The 16,736-nt window shown below is 39.5% G+C and overlaps 4 protein-coding genes across 4 annotated transcripts; 1 reads left to right on the plus strand and 3 right to left on the minus strand.

The window, feature by feature from the left end:
- Positions 1-317: 317 nt before the first annotated feature.
- LOC114526961 (serum paraoxonase/arylesterase 2-like) lies at positions 318-2,920 on the minus strand. The gene is made up of 7 exons (XM_028548508.1): positions 2,511-2,920; positions 2,308-2,372; positions 2,096-2,151; positions 1,676-2,003; positions 1,418-1,598; positions 1,068-1,149; positions 318-964 (listed from the first exon to the last, which is right to left on the minus strand). The coding sequence occupies exons 1-7, from the start codon at positions 2,588-2,590 to the stop codon at positions 647-649; spliced, it is 1,110 nt and encodes a 369-aa protein (XP_028404309.1). The 5' UTR covers positions 2,591-2,920; the 3' UTR covers positions 318-646.
- Positions 2,921-3,736: 816 nt separating this feature from the next.
- LOC114526962 (serum paraoxonase/arylesterase 2-like) lies at positions 3,737-6,161 on the minus strand. Its single transcript, XM_028548509.1, has 7 exons — positions 5,925-6,161; positions 5,739-5,803; positions 5,480-5,535; positions 5,060-5,387; positions 4,802-4,982; positions 4,483-4,564; positions 3,737-4,391 (listed from the first exon to the last, which is right to left on the minus strand). The coding sequence occupies exons 1-7, from the start codon at positions 6,002-6,004 to the stop codon at positions 4,074-4,076; spliced, it is 1,110 nt and encodes a 369-aa protein (XP_028404310.1). The 5' UTR covers positions 6,005-6,161; the 3' UTR covers positions 3,737-4,073.
- A 2,336-nt stretch (positions 6,162-8,497) lies between these two features.
- Positions 8,498-12,124, minus strand: LOC114526963 (2'-5'-oligoadenylate synthase 3-like). The gene is made up of 6 exons (XM_028548511.1): positions 12,028-12,124; positions 11,790-11,840; positions 10,172-10,341; positions 9,656-9,950; positions 9,056-9,434; positions 8,498-8,875 (listed from the first exon to the last, which is right to left on the minus strand). The coding sequence occupies exons 2-6, from the start codon at positions 11,800-11,802 to the stop codon at positions 8,728-8,730; spliced, it is 1,005 nt and encodes a 334-aa protein (XP_028404312.1). The 5' UTR covers positions 11,803-11,840; positions 12,028-12,124; the 3' UTR covers positions 8,498-8,727.
- An 801-nt stretch (positions 12,125-12,925) lies between these two features.
- On the plus strand, positions 12,926-16,701 carry LOC114526996 (2'-5'-oligoadenylate synthase 2-like). Its single transcript, XM_028548553.1, has 6 exons — positions 12,926-13,157; positions 13,229-13,278; positions 13,989-14,161; positions 14,610-14,901; positions 15,617-15,998; positions 16,418-16,701. The coding sequence occupies exons 2-6, from the start codon at positions 13,260-13,262 to the stop codon at positions 16,560-16,562; spliced, it is 1,011 nt and encodes a 336-aa protein (XP_028404354.1). The 5' UTR covers positions 12,926-13,157; positions 13,229-13,259; the 3' UTR covers positions 16,563-16,701.
- Positions 16,702-16,736: the final 35 nt, after the last annotated feature.

Raw genomic sequence — 16,736 nt, forward strand, 5'->3', positions numbered from 1 at the left:
TGCAGAACAAGATATACGAGAACTGCAAGATGACAGCGATCTACCTTTGGTATAAATGAACATTTCATCCCTCTAGGTAATGCACTACAGTTTCATGTCATACTCACCACCTCTCTTGCTGAATCAAAATTAGTTTCATTACAGTTGTTTTCTAAACTAGGGTATGGTTTCAAAATTCATAACATTTTACAAAAAGATTGATAGTTTTCAAATGGTAATCCATTTTTCCGAATCATTTTTCCTAAATATAGAATTCATAATGACCAAGTTAAAAATATCACAACTGTCCCTTCAAACATTCCAAACAGGGAGGGTCTTGTATGATGTGAAATTGTATTGGCCTATGAGCTATTTACTCCTGTAGATAGACAGATTGGTTCATTTCTCAACATACCAATTTACAACTGTAACTAGATAAGCCAGGAAATGTTAAAAAAAGAATATTGTTCATATGTTTTTAAAAAAAGAATAGGGCAGATTCAACTAGTATTAGCATCACAAGTGATACACAAGATTTTAAGCATGTGAACTAACTTAAAAGGCCTTTAGACAAGATAATTTAGGTTATTATAAAGAGCAAACTGTTTATTTATTTAGTTTAAATCAATTGTATTTACTTGATGTAGAATTAAATTGATGTTGTGAACTAAACAACGAGTACTTCGCAATGCATGAGATTACTAAAGGGATTACCAACTAGCAGTTTCCCATTATAAAATGACGCAACTGAAACACATTTGAATTCTCCATCCCCGCTATTTGAAAACACTTCACGTATGTCATCGACTTTGAAAGGAACTCTGTCATCCTCCTGCTTGCTAAGCTTCACCTGCAGCACAGCACCTGGACACGGATTGCTGAAGTTTGCAATATAATCAAGGAATGCCATATTCGCTACTGCAAGCCAGAGATCGCCATTTTTGTCAACATTTACATTGTCTAATCCAACACCCACATTAATTCGCTGGAGGATAAAAGATTTAGATATCAAAACACTGCAGAAAATTTTAAACTAGTGAATGCTATTAGTACCGTGGGTCAAATCAAATAAATTGATGTTTATGTACCTGGCGCTCAATTAAATTGTCATCATTATCACGTTCAAAAACAACTACTTCACCCGGAATACCATTTACAACAAAAACATATCTAAACAATTAATTCACAATTACATATGAGTAATATGTAGAAACCTTTAGTAGCAATGTAAATGTATTTTCAAAAGACTCAAAAAATCAGTACTCTACTTAATCAGTAATTACCATTCATTAAGCATTCTTTGCAGAGAAAATAATGAATTCTATGATCAGGTTGACCAATGCAAATTTTGCAATCTGATGCAATGCAAAAAATAGTTGCATCTGCCAAATCTTTGTAAACCATTTGTATTAAAAAGTTATATAATATATTTACAAACCTTCCACTTTCATCGATGTTTATTCCGTTTGCAAACTGAAATTCGCCTGAAACAATTTTCGCACTAGTGCCATTGTAAAATGCAACAGTTCCTAACTTCATAGGATAAAATACTTCAATCAATCTCAGCAGTTTACTTTTCACAAAGTAATGATCATTTGTGATATAAAATTTGTCTGGCCCTAATAGATACAAAAATGTGAAATCATATTTCATCATATATGGTAATATTATTGATTCAAATGGTAGATACACATACCCACAGCTACAACATCATTGGGGTTATAGATCTCTTCATCAACAACTGTCTTTTTATGATGGAGCACCATGTTTTCCTGATCAAATTGAAAAATCTCAATGCTATGTTTTCCTTCAGCATGGTTCACAACAAAAAGGCTAATTTCTTGAGTTTTTGGATCAATGTACAAATCAATTCCATGTGGTGTGAATACAGAATCATCAAAATTTTCATATGATAATGGTGTCAGTTTTCCCTCAGGATTATTGAGGTCAAATGCATAAAGCATTCCTTTATAATGCTCCATTGTTGGGTCAACTTGACGAAAGCCAAAATGAAATATCAACCCCTGAAAATGTAAAAGTATTGGTATTATAACTTCTTTGTTCCAATGCGGTCAATCAAATGACATTATCCCTTAGGAAATGCCATACAGCGTACCGATGAAATCACAGCAAGCCCATTTGGTAGCACATCAATATCTTCTGAACCATTAACTGCAAAACAAATTACTTGCATTCGAGTTGTGATAATATTGCAAGCTATATAGGTTAAATGATCACTAGTTGATGGAAAATGCAATCTGTAATATCATGTATTCTGCAATATGTAAATGCAAACAATTAATGCACAAGACATAGACATAAAAATACCATGAAATATCTTGCAAGATCCTGGATTGTGGTTGAAAACTGCTATACCAAATCCTGCCATACGACTGTCAGAAAGAAGATTGACAAAATACTTCAAATGGAAACGTTTAGAAATTTAAAAACATAAATTGGCAGTATGCATGTACGTAAAATCGTAAATGAAGACGAGTGTCTTAATAATACATAATCATCTTTAAACTTACAAGAATCTATTGAGCACAATCACACGATGTAAAAGCCAGGCACAAAAAGCGACCACCAACACTTGCCTCACAAGCCCCATACTTCCAATACTTTATGATTTAAAAAATCGTTTTAAAAGCTGATGGAATTTGCCAACCGATGCAAATGATCTGTGATGCGATGCGAGAAATAGTTGCAACAATCGTGAACTGCAGTCTGAAGCCGGCGAACATGTTAGTAGGTGGTTCCACAGTTTGCAACAATAAGCAAATTCCAGAATAATCAATCACGCCATGGCAGAACTTCCCCTTCTGAATTCCACTGAGCTATAATTCTTGGAGGACTTGCTCTCCGCTCTCGGCTAAAAGAGGAAGCCACTGTAGATGGCGGATTTCTTGCTTTGCTGACCGCACAATATAACCAATAACCATGCTCAACCTCGCAAGCCAGGCTCTTTTACCTACGCTCCACGGCAAAAGAGCCTGGCTCGCGAGGTTGTAAGTTGTAACCATGCTTTGGTCATGATGTCAAATCACAGTTGTGGTCAAATATTTTGATATGGATAACGCTGATTAAATGCTCCCCCTATGTAAGGTTTCCACCATGTAAGTTGGTGCTCATATACAAACATCAAACAATATAACCACGCCTTGGTTATGGTGTCAAATATTTCGATATGGATAACCACGCCGGTTAAATGGTCTAATTCTGGTCCTATGTAAAGTTGCAAGCATGTTTCGTGCTCATATACAAACATTTAACAATATAACCATGCTTTTACCGATGTCAAATATTTTGATGTGGATAACCACACTGCTTTAAATTGCTTGTCTTATCAGTCTTAGTCTAGTGGTAAAGAAAATGGTCTCGTAACTTTTAGGTCGTTGATTCGAATTTATGGGACCACACTAATATATTTTCATTGCGACTTTGAAAAGGGATTTAGGTGAAAATAAATAAATATAGCCTTTAACACCAAGCGCTGATGCTCTAGTAGCTAATCCTTGAAAAAGCAGAAAAACTTTCTTTTTTTATGCTAATTAGAAATTTGCAGACATGCATCGTGCATGTGCGTGTACTATCTTTAATTATCTACGTTTATGATGTGTGCACGTGGTTATTCGTGCACTATGTTCACTATTGCATTAAATCATTAAAATTTTAAATGTTCTTTATTCACTCCATTTCTTAACTAAATCAACCTTTTTTAGCTTTATAGTAAATGCAATGTTTGAAGAAAGACACTTTACGGTTATAAAACATGCTTGAACGTTATTGGAAAACGAAAAAAGTTAAATTTAGTATAAAGAGACCACGCGTAATCGCAGGAAACGATTAATAATCTCACAATGGATCACCACATAGAGCAATGTCATATATACTAAGCCTTCGGCTTTAGGGGTCAGATGCTGCCTGACTCGCATCCACTGCGTGACGTCACGCCAATCTATCGGTTCTCCCACTCTAGCCCTGTTTCGAGGGAACTGGGAAATATCAAATTAATAAGCATTTACTAATAATCGTTGCTTTATTACTATAGATGTAAGATGAATTGGATTTAGAAAATAATTGAAATTTGAGGGCTAAAATGAAACAACTTCGCAATGCATGAGATTACTAAAGGGATTACCAACTAGCAGTTTCCCATTGTAAAATGATGCAACTGAAACACATTTGAATTCTCCATCCCCGCTATTTGAAAGCACTTCACGTATGTCATCGACTTTGAAAGGAACTCTGTCATTCTCCTGCTTGCTAAGTTTCACCTGCAGCACAGCACCTGGACACGGATTGCTGAAGTTTGCAGCATAATCAAAGTACCCAAAATTCACTACCCCAAGCCAGAGATCACCATTTTTGTCAACATTTACATTGTCTAATCCAACACCCACATTGATTTGCTAGGGGATAAAATACTTAGGTGTTAAAACACTGCGGAAACTGGTGATTGCTATAAGTACCGTAGATCAAATCAAATTGATGTTTATGTACCTGACGCTCAATTAAATTGTCATCGTTATCACGTTCAAAAACAACTACTTCACCTGCAAGACCATTTGCAACAAAAACATATCTAAACAATTCACAATTATATATGAGTAATATGTAGAAACCTTTAGTAGCAATGTAAATGTATTTTCAAATTTCAAGACTCTCCAAAAATTGCTTTGTAGACTTAATCAGTATTACCATTCATTAAGATGCTTTGAATTCAATCAGGTTGAGCAATGCAATGCAAAAAGTAGTTGCATCTGCCAAATCCTTGTAAACTAATTTGTATGAAAAAGTTATATAATATATATTTACAAACCTTCCACTTTCATCAATGTTTATTCCGTTTGCAAACTGAAATTTGCCTGCAACAATTTTCGTACTAGTGCCATTGTAAAATGCAACAGTTCCTATCTTCAGAGGATAAAATACTTCAACCAACCTCAGCAATTTACTTTTCACAAAATAATGATCATTTGTGATATAAAATTTGTCTGGCCCTAAGAGATACAAAAATGTGCAATGATATTTCATCATATATGATAACACTATGGATTCAAATGGTAGATACACATACCCACAGCTACAACATCATTGGGTGTATAGATTTCTTCATCAACAACTGTTTTTTTATGACGAAGCACCATGTTTTCCTGATCAAATTGAAAAATCTCAATGCTATGTTTTCCTTCAGCATGGTTCACAACAAAAAGGCTAATTTCTTCAGTTTTTTTATCAATGTAGAAGTCAATTCCATGAGGCTGGAATGCAGAGTCATTGAAATTTTCATATGATAATGGTGTCAGTTTTGCTTCAGGATTATTGAGGTCAAATACATAAAGCATTCCTTTATAATGCTCCATTGTTGGGTCAACTTGACGAATGCCAAGACGAAATATCAAGCCCTGAAAATGTAAAAGTATTGGTATTATAACTTCTTTGTTCCAATGCAGTCATTCAAATAACATTATCCCTTAGGAAATGCCATACAACGTACCGATGAAATCACAGCAAGCCCATTTGGTAGCACATCAATATCTTCTGAACCATTAACTGCAAAGCAAATTACTTGCATCAGTTGAATGTAAAATCAGCCTGTGAGTTGATTAATTGTGAGCGATAATATTGCAAGCTATCTAGGTTGAACGATCATTTATGTCATTTAAACTAGTGGATGGAATATGCAATCTATAATCATGCATACTCCAATATGTAAATGCAAACAATTAATACACATAAAATAGACAAATAAATACCATGAAATATCTTGCAAGATCCTGGATTGTGGTTGAAAACTGGTATACCAAATCCTGCAATACGACTGTCAGAAAGAAGATTGACTAAATACTTAATTTAAAAACATAAATTGGAAGTATACGATGTACGTGAATGAAGACCATTGTCTTAATAATACATAATCATTAAATAATCTTTAAACTTACAAGCCTCTATTGAGCACAATCACACGCAATAAAAGCCATGCACAAAAAGCGACCACCAACATTTGCCTCACAAGCCCCATACTTCCAATACTTTATGATTAAAACAATCTATTTTAAAAAATCGTTTAACAAGCTGATAGAATTTGCCAACCAATGCAAATGATCTGTGATGCGATGCAAGAAGAAATAATTGCAACAAAAGGTTGTTCCACAGTTTACAAATTCCAGAATAATCAATCACCACATGGCTGAACTTCCACTTCGATCAGAAACATCAACATCCAGATTGAAAACATTAAATGGAGATCAGATGCACGTTCTGAATTCCACTGAACTATATTAGAATTCCTGGAGGACTTTTTCACGGCGGACTCGCACAAAAGTATAAGCAACTGAAGATGGCAGATTTCTGGCATTCCTGGCGGCACAATATAACCAATAGCCATGCTTTGGTTATGATGTCAAATATTTTGAAACAGATAACCACGCTGCTTTAATGGCAAAATGCTCCTCCTATGCAATATTGCAAACATGTTTCGTGCTCACACTGGGCCGCCAAGAGAAATTGTGGGGCCCGGGGCAAAAGTGGTATTCGACCATGGTCAAGTCCGCCGGAAAATGGCATATTCGACCATGGTCGAGTCTACCCAAAAACGGCGTATTGACCATGGTCGAGTCCGCCGGAAATGGCGTATTCGACCATGGTCGAGTTCGCCGGAAAATGGCAAAACGACCATGGTCGAGTTCGCCGGAAAACGACTAACTCGACCATGGTCGAGTTCGCCAGAAAACGACTAACTCGACCATGGTCGAGTTCGCTGGAAAACGACTAACTCGACCATGGTCGAGTTCGCCTGAAAACGACTAACTCGACCATGGTCGAGTTCGCCGGAAAACGACTAACTCGACCATGGTCGAGTTCGCCGGAAAACGACTAACTCGATCATGGTCGAGTTCGCCTGAAAACGACTAACTCGACCATGGTCGAGTTCGCCGGAAAACGACTAACTCGACCATGGTCGAGTTCGCCGGAAAACGACTAACTCGACCATGGTCGAGTTCGCCGGAAAACGACTAACTCGACCATGGTCGAGTTCGCTGGAAAACGACTAACTCGACCATGGTCGAGTTCGCCGGAAAGCGACTAACTCGACCATGGTCGAGTTCGCCGGAAAACGACTAACTCGACCATGGTCGAGTTCGCCGGAAAACGACTAATTCGACCATGGTCGAGTTCGCCGGAAAGCGACTAACTCGACCATGGTCGAGTTCGCCGGAAAACGACTAATTCGACCATGGTCGAGTTCGCCGGAAAACGACTAACTCGACCATGGTCGAGTTCGCCGGAAAACGACTAACATGGTCGAGTTCGCCGGAAAACGACTAATTCGACCATGGTCGAGTTCGCCGGAAAACGACTAATTCGACCATGGTCAAGTTCGCCGGAAAACGACTAATTCGACCATGGTCAAGTTCGCCGGAAAACGACTAATTCGACCATGGTCTAGTTCGCCGGAAAACGACTAATTCGACCGTGGTCGTATTCGCCGGAAAATAGCAAATACGACCATGGTCATATTCGTCGGAAAATGGCAAATACGACAAATGATCATATTCGCCGGAAAATGGCAAATACGAACATGGTAATATTCCCTGGAAAATGGCAAATACGACCTTGGTCGTATTCGCGGGAAAATGGCAAATACGACCATGGTCATATTCGCAGGAAAATGGGAAATACGACCATGGTCATATTCGCAGGAAAATGGCAAATACGACCATGGTCATATTCGCAGGAAAATGGCAAATACGACCATGGTCATATTCGCAGGAAAATGGCAAATACGACCATGGTCATATTCGCGGGAAAATGGCAAATACGGCCATGGTCATATTCGCGGGAAAATGGGAAATACGACCATGGTCATATTTTCCGGAAAATGGGAAATACGACCATGGTCATATTTTCCGGAAAATGGCAAATACAACCATGGTCATATTCGCCGGGAAAAGGCAAATACGACCATGGTCATATTCGCCTGAAAATGGCAAATATGACCACGGTCATATTCGCCGGAAAATAGGAAATACGACCATGGTCATATTCGCCGTAAAATGGCAAATACGACCATGGTCATATTCGCCGGAAAATGGCAAATACGACCATGGTCATATTCGCCGGAAAATGGCAAATGCGACTATGGTCATATTCGCCAGAAAATGGCAAATACGACCATGGTCATATTCGCCGGAAAATGGCAAATACGACCATGTTCGTATTCACCGGAAAATTGCAATTACGACCATGGTCATATTCGCAGGAAAATGGCTTTTTAAGGTGCTTTAATTTTAGGTTCTTTCTTAAGTCGGGGGCCCCTTGCCCTCTATATGTTTGGGGCCCGGCGCAAAATGCCCTCTCCCGGCCCTGTGCTTATATACAAATATTAATCATTTACTGGTTTGGTTGTGGTTGGTGAACTAATGCATATGGCGCCAATTATATCTCAACTTGAGAAATATGGATGCACTGTTCGTTCTTCCTCGCACCTGATTTCAAAACTTCGCTCTATAAATCAACTTTCAATTAATAGCTCTATTTTGTGAAAACGCTAAAACACATTTTAAAAATGAATACTACATAAAATAGAAGATATTACAAGGCTATTTATTGTCCAAAGAAAAGGGCTGTCCAAGCTAGTTTTTGAAAGCAATTCTTTAAGCCATCTAATGCTTTAGACAAAAGAGTCGACACAAATCTAATAGCATATCGTAGTCGAAGAGAATTTCCCGGTTGTCCATTGTTTTAACTCCAAACACTCTTGGGCGATGAAAGACTTCTAAGGAGAGGCGTTTTAAGGGTTTGGTCGGCACCGCGAGCGACCTCGTCCCAGGCGTTGCAATCGCGGCACAGGTTCACGGTCGGGTTTGCAGGATCCACCACGATCGGAGGCCTGGGGAAAGATGAAAAATTTAGCAAAATTGTCGCCCGGGGGACAAAAATAACAGTTTAAAATCAGCGATATAGACGCTTGCTTATACCGACTATAAAATCATGATTTCTCGAGCACAATAGGCCAACTCAAGGTAGAGGTTTCATGCATCAAATTTGCATGAACCTCGCCAAAACTAACCTCTCCAAGTGCACGACATCCTGTGCTCTGTCCCATCTATAGTTGATGTCCCAGACTGCCTTCAACGACTTGTGATCACGCAGCGTGAGCAGAATAGCGCGAAACGCGCTCGCGAACTTGAACGTTTCGGGGCTGCTCGCGTGCTGCCAACAAAAGATGGTGACGAGCTCCAGCAAGTATGGCGAAGGAAGATTCTGATTTTCCTTCTCCACAAAACCTTTTTGCACCCAAAATTTGACCAGTTTCATCAAGCATTTGAGCTGTTGGTCCATATCTTTGACGAAATCGACTTGTAATTGAGACAGAGCAGAGCCAAGCATTTCGACCTCTTCTGACGACGCCTTTCCGAGTTGATCGTAAACCTCGTTTCGAATCGCGGCTGAAAGTGAAATATTATGGAATTTTAAGGTGCGCTTTCTCCTAGTTTCTTTTAAGCGGCCAAAGTTGTCAAACCAATCAGATTTCAAACTAAAATAGGGTATTTCGTTGAAAATATAGCGGTGAAACGTCATTTCCTGTGTCAGGCAGATGTAAATAACGATATACTTGAATGCAGAGTTCGGCTCTACACTTTGCAAAACATGACATTTTCTTGCTTACATTTTTTGACGTCAACATAAAACGTGGCCATGACGTAGACACTGAGATCCAGAGGTCCGCTGGGAATGGTAACGGTACACGCAATGCCGCTGTCGGTAACCTCGTCAACTTCTAAGTCGAAGGAGACCATGTTCACCAAACGTTCTTCGATTGTATCCATGATTTTACGACTCTTGGCCTTGTGTTTCTTCAGCAATTCTTTGACATCAGTAGTGTCGTAATCAAAACACACGACGACTACAGAGTCCACGTCATCTCGACCGTACACGGCTGTGCCGTTGCCTAGGGAGCCGCCCTAAAGGACCACAAAGATCTATTTTTTAGGTTTTATCACGCCCGTTTAGTTAAACGGTGGATGAGTTCTACAAGCGAACTAACATACAACTACATCTTCAGTGCATAATATTCAAGTTGACTCATTCAAGAGAGTTGTAAGAGTGTTATTTAATTTTGACTTATCCCCCGTTTAAGCTAAGCGGGCTTGATACAACGGGCCCCAGATTACAATCTTCTTACCTGGATGAAATTTTTAATTTTTCCTACGCTTGCGGGAAAGTTCTCTTCGATGTGTTCACAGATTTGATCGATGACGTGGTTACAGTTCTTGAGAAAGATCGGACTGAGTTCGGCTGCTTTCGCCAATGTCACGTTTGGAGGGTCTTCATTTTGAAGAAGTTTAGTCAAACCTTAAACGAGTTTTCCAAGGTAGATTAAGAAAGCTAAAGCTCTCTAATGTAAATCATACATAAATATATGTAAATCGGGGCAACTTTTCACACTGAAAATTCATCGCATATCCAATGTTAAACGTAAAGGCGTTTAAGGTTTGATTGAAATTATTGCAAATCCAGGTTAAGCACAAGTTACTCGAGTCATTGCACCGATTGACATGCCTTGCAATCGCAATTATTTCAAAAGGGTGACTCAGTTGCTAACACAACGTACGGGTACTTGATCTTTTGACTTCAGCCATAGAAAAATACATCGTATTTGACGGGAAAATTTATACTTTTCCTTCTCGAGGATAGCATTAAGTCTCAAAGCCAGATTCAGCACCATGAGCTCGGGAACTTACACTGTGCTTTTTGTTTGGTGAGGGTTTGCGTAGAGACCAGACATATATTAATCGATATTTCTAACTATATTTAAGCTTAGCCAGGGTAAGCTAGCCAAATCCTTTCGGAATGCGCGCTCATGAACTTTGCAATATCGATTACATTTGAAGTCGGTCTAGCATAGGACTTCGCTATGAACGAATCATCTGGTGTTATGTAATCAAAATACCTTCGTATTGTACAAATAATGTCCGCAAACGATGACAGATTCGGGCGAGAACGCATTTTGTTCTAATTGACAGCCATCTTCACGCGCAACACGCAAGTATAGTTTATAAAAAGCGCGCCGACTCCCTGTGCGAGAAAAACTTATAAACAGAGTTAACGCCGTAGATTAAAAAACTGGCATATTTATAGCTAAGCTTCCCTCCCGTTGCGCTGGGATAAGCACAAGTCAGGCAATGTTTTGACTAAACCGTTACAGAATCAAAAGCGAAAAGTGATACCAAGGCTACACACGCGCGCTGTTTGTTTTCAAAATCAGTGTAAATCCTAAACGTATTTATGCACGATTCCGGGTATTTCGAAAGAAGCTTATTACTATCAGTTAACAAAGACACAAATCGGCCGAAATTAGGCTACAAAATGGAGGTGTGTTCTTGTCAATTTGGCGACAATTTCCGATAACAGACAGTGTCTCACGATATTAAACTATTCTGCATGGAAAATGCTCGCTTGTCTTAGACTAAGCGCGGCTGTTATTGATGATAGCACTGAATTAAACCATGTGGACGACTGGATGTGTTTAATAGCTCTTAATTTAATGATTGCAGTAGATTGCAGAAACGACTATGTTATATAAAGTCGACCTTTATAGCGTTGTGTTTGGTTTATCGCATTACACACATTACTTCCTCAACATACAGCCACAGTTTTGAAGTAAACTCGCACCAGCCGTCTTCCACTTCGCCATGCACAGCGCTGCGTTACAAAATGGCTGGTTGGCCAATTCGAAGCGTTCACCTCAAAGCACATGCAAGGTCTCAACTTGAAAGATCTCTAGCAAATGATTTACTTACTTGGCGCTGACATGGTGAATGCTAATTTCTCTTCCAGACCTCGATAAATATCTATGTACGAAGAAAGAGTCCTAGTATGGAGTTACGAGTACACATAGAATTCACGCAGTCATTTGAAACCGTTGAATACCTCACATTTCTCGCGTGTACGACTCCGGCTAAAATATGTCAACATGTTCTTAATTTTCTAACATTATTTCTACAGTAGACCAATAGAAAGAAACGCATGCCACAATACCTCACGAATGGATTAAAATATGTCTGTTGACCACGAGAAATTGCTTTGTAAACTATGAGCTTTACGAAGCAGACCGAGTTGAACCAGAGGTTGTGCGATTATGATATGTTATGTATGAAATAGGGGATGTTTAGGAATTTGGTTTTAAAATTATGAATCGTGCTGAACTGAAGGCGTTTTTAATGACCTATTAAGGAGCAAGTTAAGTCCCAAGTGTCAACTCGGATTTGTGGCGTTCATTCAACTTCTCGGGTGAACTTCGGCGCGGACTTCGGCGCGGACATGCGCAAAGGAGGGAATGGCGAATAAGATTGGGCAGAGATAGGATGGCGTGAAGAAGGGCGGGTGGTTTACAATTCAAAAAGTGACAGCGTGCATGATACTACCTTATGCAAACCTTTCTAGCGCTTGACTGGGCAATAGATTTAATTCTGGCTTATGAAGGTTCAAAACACGATATATTAGAAGGAGCTGACAGTAACTAGTTATATTTTTATGCAGAAATGTCTCACATCTCGGCACGTGTTGCTACATCTTTTGCGCGTCAAACCAGCAGGAATAGTTTAAAGCTTTTTAAATGCGAGACTAGACAAAGAGGCCAGTCAAACATTATTATGATTAGTTGATATCCGCAAAACTCGATGTCCACGTGACGCGTTGGAACACAATTTTTCCCCCTCAAAGGTGAACAAACCATGTTATGAACCAACATGCCTAAATTACCTTTACCTTACTGTCATCTTGGCTTACAAATCTTGTATTTTATTAGCTGTGGTTTGGAGCCAAGCTTTGAGCTAAGTTTCAATTCTACTGGTGCATGGCGTGACCTCATGACCTGTTCCCTGTGAAAATGTTTTGCTTGAAACCAAATGTTAGCAACTGCGACCAACTCCGATCATTTAAGTCGGACAAAATTAGTCTCAACAATCCATCACGACATAAATAGTTCTAATTCCTGTCCTGATCTCCAGATGGTTTGCAAATCTGCGACATTTCAATAACAGCTGAAGCGTCGATAAAGACGGACAGCCTTGCTAATAAAGAAAGTCACGCTGCATGGGTGACAGAAAAAATGCAAATGTCTATTGTGTGAAACCGATCTTTTTAGCTACAATTAATCTGTGAGCTTTGTAGGTAACCTGAATATTGGATGTCCTTAGCCGGTTCTGTGTGCGTGAATTCGAGCTTTAATTGAATTTAGGAAAGAGGCATTATCTGGTGATTATAAGATTATGGGAACTCGCCGACCAAGTAGGTTCAATATAACTGTTTTATTTTGAAGACGTCTGGCTGTAGTGTAGAGGTAGTATTTTACAATCAACAGCCGCGGTTTATTCCCCTTTGAAACTATCTGAAACGTTTTGAGCGGTTACCCTGACAGGGAATCGTCTACAGCCTCATGCATTGTTGGTAAAGATTGACTATAGTTTCACGGAGCTATAGTTTCACATCTGCCGACGCCGGTATATAGGCCGAATTAGGGATGAAGTTTGAACGCGCGTCGCAGGGACGAACCGCTGCAGCATTTGAAAATTGAAATCGTATTAAATTGAATGTCCGTCAAATTTCATAAGTTATATGTTTTGACATCGTTTGTATGAATGATGTGTTTTTCTACGAATTAAAGAGTTAATACTCGCGATGCCTAAAACAACAAACTTGGCAAATACGGCCTCTCGGGGGACAACTCGCAGAGAACTAAACACCGGTATTTTAGTTTTACAATGAGTTCAGCTTGTTGTAGATCTTTAATTAATTAAAAGCAGCCGAGCACACTTTTGGAAATTGAAAGAGCATGCAGCTCGACTTTCGGGTAAAAATGATTCAATGGGTGTATGTTAATGCGCCGACTGACAGCCGATAAACCAGAAAAAGATCGACGATTTCATCTTTGTTAACTTGTTCTTGTAATATTCCGGGTGTTTCTTTTTCAAATTCTTTACTTGCATCTTAACTTGCAGGTTTAACACGTCTACTTTCCAGCAAAAATGCGGCAGATCTTAACGTGCTGTTGGCCAATGAATTGAGTTTGAGCGAAAGCATTATCAAGAGTTGTACAACGGCTTTGAAAAGCTTTGTTCAACATCTCAAAAGTAAACTGGATACGCAGAATGAGTTTAACGACATCATTATCGTAAGCAAAGTTCTTCATTGAATAAAGCATCAAAATCATTTAGATTGATGCTATATAATAAGTTTTACCGGCTCAATTGACACCGTGGTCGACATGACGAACAGCACTAAATCAATACACATATGATCAATACAATGCATTCTACGCTATAATTATCAGTATCAATACACCATTGTACAGGGTACCTTTAGTAACTATACCACACCATACCACATTCCACAACATGGTAACTATATCATACCATACCACTCCAAGCCAACTGTGACCAGATCATTGTATACCATACTATGACACAGAAAGTATAACACACCATAACTTGGTAACTCACCACACCATACCACAACACAGTAACTATGGCATACTATACCACATTACCACCTTAATCCAACTGTGCATGAGCAAACCATTACATGAAGATACGTGAATGCACCAAAACCTTCCCTCCTAGGGTGGATCAATGGGTACGCAAACGGAAATCAACAGCGAAGATGACGTGGACGCGACATTGCACATCATGTACGACTATGGTAGCGATGACGTCACACAAGCGATCGCGTCATTCAGACAAAATCTGGCCAATAATATCGCGAGTTTGGAAGAACATGTGAAAGCCTACGGCAAGAACGCTGAGACAGATGAAGTGCAGGACGCTGTGATTTGTTGTACATTGCTTGTGCCAGATTGCCCAGTGGATGTTGAAATTGAGATTTTACCCTCGCTTTTATGGGATGTTCACGATGGTAGGTTTAGCCTGAACGAATTTGTCCCTCACGGCAATCACCCTTGTTGCAAAGTCGACTCATGCATAAAATAAATCAACTGTATTTACGCTGGATACCTCTAGTTTTAAACTGTTCTTCTAGAGGTCCAGTAAAGATCATATCTTATTGATCTAGTGTTACTCGTTACTACAGGAGGAAACCTAAACTAAACTAACTTTATTTATACTGGATAGCTCTAGTTTTAAACTGTTCTGCCTAGAGGTCCAGTAAAGATCATAGCTTATTGATCCAGTGTTACTACAGAGGGAAACCTAAACTAAACTAACTTTATTTATACTGGATAACTCTATCAGTTCTAAACTGTTCTTCCGAGAGGTCCAGTAAGGATCATCTCTTATTGATCCAGTGTTACTACAGGAGGAAACCTAAACTAAACTAAATTTATTTATACTGGATAGCTCTATCAGTTCTAAACTGTTCTTCCTAGAGGTCCAGTAAGGATCATCTCTTATTGATCCAGTGTTACTACAGGAGGAAACCTAAACTAAACTAACTTTATTTATACTGGATAGCTCTATCAGTTCTAAACTGTTCTTCCTAGAGGTTGGTCCAGTAGGTATAATTTCTTATTCATCCAGTGGTGCTACAGGAAGAAACCTAAACTAGCTTCGTTTATACTGGATATCCGCTTATATACTTAATTCTGCTCTTACAAATCACTTTATATCCGCAGCGGATAAAAGGGAGAAACTTTATGAGAAAATGATTGAAAGCGCTTCCGATCGTCGATTTTACGCAACCAGCTTGTGTGTGCTTCAAATCAACTACATCAAAACCTTACAAAATACGCGCGTTCGAAACCTCATTCGCCTGGTGAAATTCTGGCTTCAACGCGCATTCTCCGTGGACGATGAGAAATGTCGCTTGCCGAGCGCGTACTCTCTTCAGTTCCTGGTGATATCATTATGGGAAACCGCTGGCCGTCCCGAGACCTTCAAGCCATCGGTTGGATTTCGCGCCATCATGGAGGCAATGCAGAACTACAGCAACATGTATATTACCTGGAGTGTGTATTACTCGAAGGACAAGATACAGCGGGCGCTTGTGAATCAGAGGTAAGATTGTAGGTAGTCCAGACGTGTGTCCAGTTTGATACTGCCGTCGGTGATGGTTACCTGCGCCCGTTGAACTCAATCGAGTTGCAAAAAACATGCTGCATTGCACAACATCTATAATAGAGGATTCCAAACGCTAGGCAGTGTTGATCTAAGCACGGAGAATGATATAAAAAGTAGGAAATAAAATATCGCATATGTTTGTATTTGCGCGCGGAATCACATTACAGCATTGCGCATCCAATCTTTCTAAGTTTACTTATTCTCTTTGTACCGTTGTTTATGTCCGTCCATCGATGAAATGGAGTAGTTAGTTTCAGCTTTGGGAGGGTGGTGGTTAGATCTAGGTATACCCATACTCACCCTGTGAACACACCCCGAGTTAGGCGTTAATTTAATGACGGTATTTCCACCCCTAGACGACCAATCTTGATGGATCCTTGCGACCCGACCAAAAATTACGCAAGCGAATGCAACTGCTGGAATGATGTCGCCACCGTTGCCGTGGCAACACTAGGCAAGCCGATGATACAGGATGTCACACCCAATCCTAGGTGGCAATAAGAGCTACGGTATCAGAATGATATATGAGAAATAATTGGCAACGCACAAAACATTTACTAACCGACATCTCTACTATATGATTGACCATGGATCTTAAGGCCATGTTACACGGTGCAATTTTTCTTGCAACTTGAAATGCAATTCTTCTTTTTGAGAGATGTAAATTAGTGAAGA

This window comes from Dendronephthya gigantea, unplaced genomic scaffold (genome assembly GCF_004324835.1).
Source record: "Dendronephthya gigantea isolate DGI-Jeju-01 unplaced genomic scaffold, DenGig_1.0 000042F, whole genome shotgun sequence".
NCBI classification, from domain to species: domain Eukaryota; kingdom Metazoa; phylum Cnidaria; class Anthozoa; order Malacalcyonacea; family Nephtheidae; genus Dendronephthya; species Dendronephthya gigantea.

Bases quoted from the DNA above. Each gene is read 5' to 3' on its own strand.
- LOC114526961 (XM_028548508.1), bottom strand. From the start codon at position 2,590: ATGGGGCTTGTGAGGCAAGTGTTGGTGGTCGCTTTTTGTGCCTGGCTT. The intron at 2,004-2,095 runs GTACGCTGTATG...TTACATTTTCAG, and splicing joins GGCTTGCTGTGATTTCATCG to GGGTTGATATTTCATTTTGG. The intron at 965-1,067 runs GTACATAAACAT...TTTATCCTCCAG, and splicing joins ACAATTTAATTGAGCGCCAG to CGAATTAATGTGGGTGTTGG.
- LOC114526996 (XM_028548553.1), top strand. The intron at 14,162-14,609 runs GTAAGCAAAGTT...CTTCCCTCCTAG, and splicing joins AGTTTAACGACATCATTATC to GGTGGATCAATGGGTACGCA. The intron at 15,999-16,417 runs GTAAGATTGTAG...TTCCACCCCTAG, and splicing joins CGGGCGCTTGTGAATCAGAG to ACGACCAATCTTGATGGATC.
- LOC114526962 (XM_028548509.1), bottom strand. From the start codon at position 6,004: ATGGGGCTTGTGAGGCAAATGTTGGTGGTCGCTTTTTGTGCATGGCTT. The intron at 5,804-5,924 runs GTAAGTTTAAAG...TCTTTCTGACAG, and splicing joins ATTGTGCTCAATAGAGGCTT to TCGTATTGCAGGATTTGGTA. The intron at 5,536-5,738 runs GTATTTATTTGT...TTTGCTTTGCAG, and splicing joins ATCTTGCAAGATATTTCATG to TTAATGGTTCAGAAGATATT.
- LOC114526963 (XM_028548511.1), bottom strand. The intron at 9,951-10,171 runs GTAAGAAGATTG...GTGGTCCTTTAG, and splicing joins AAATTAAAAATTTCATCCAG to GGCGGCTCCCTAGGCAACGG. The intron at 9,435-9,655 runs GTAAGCAAGAAA...TTTCACTTTCAG, and splicing joins TTATGTTGACGTCAAAAAAT to CCGCGATTCGAAACGAGGTT.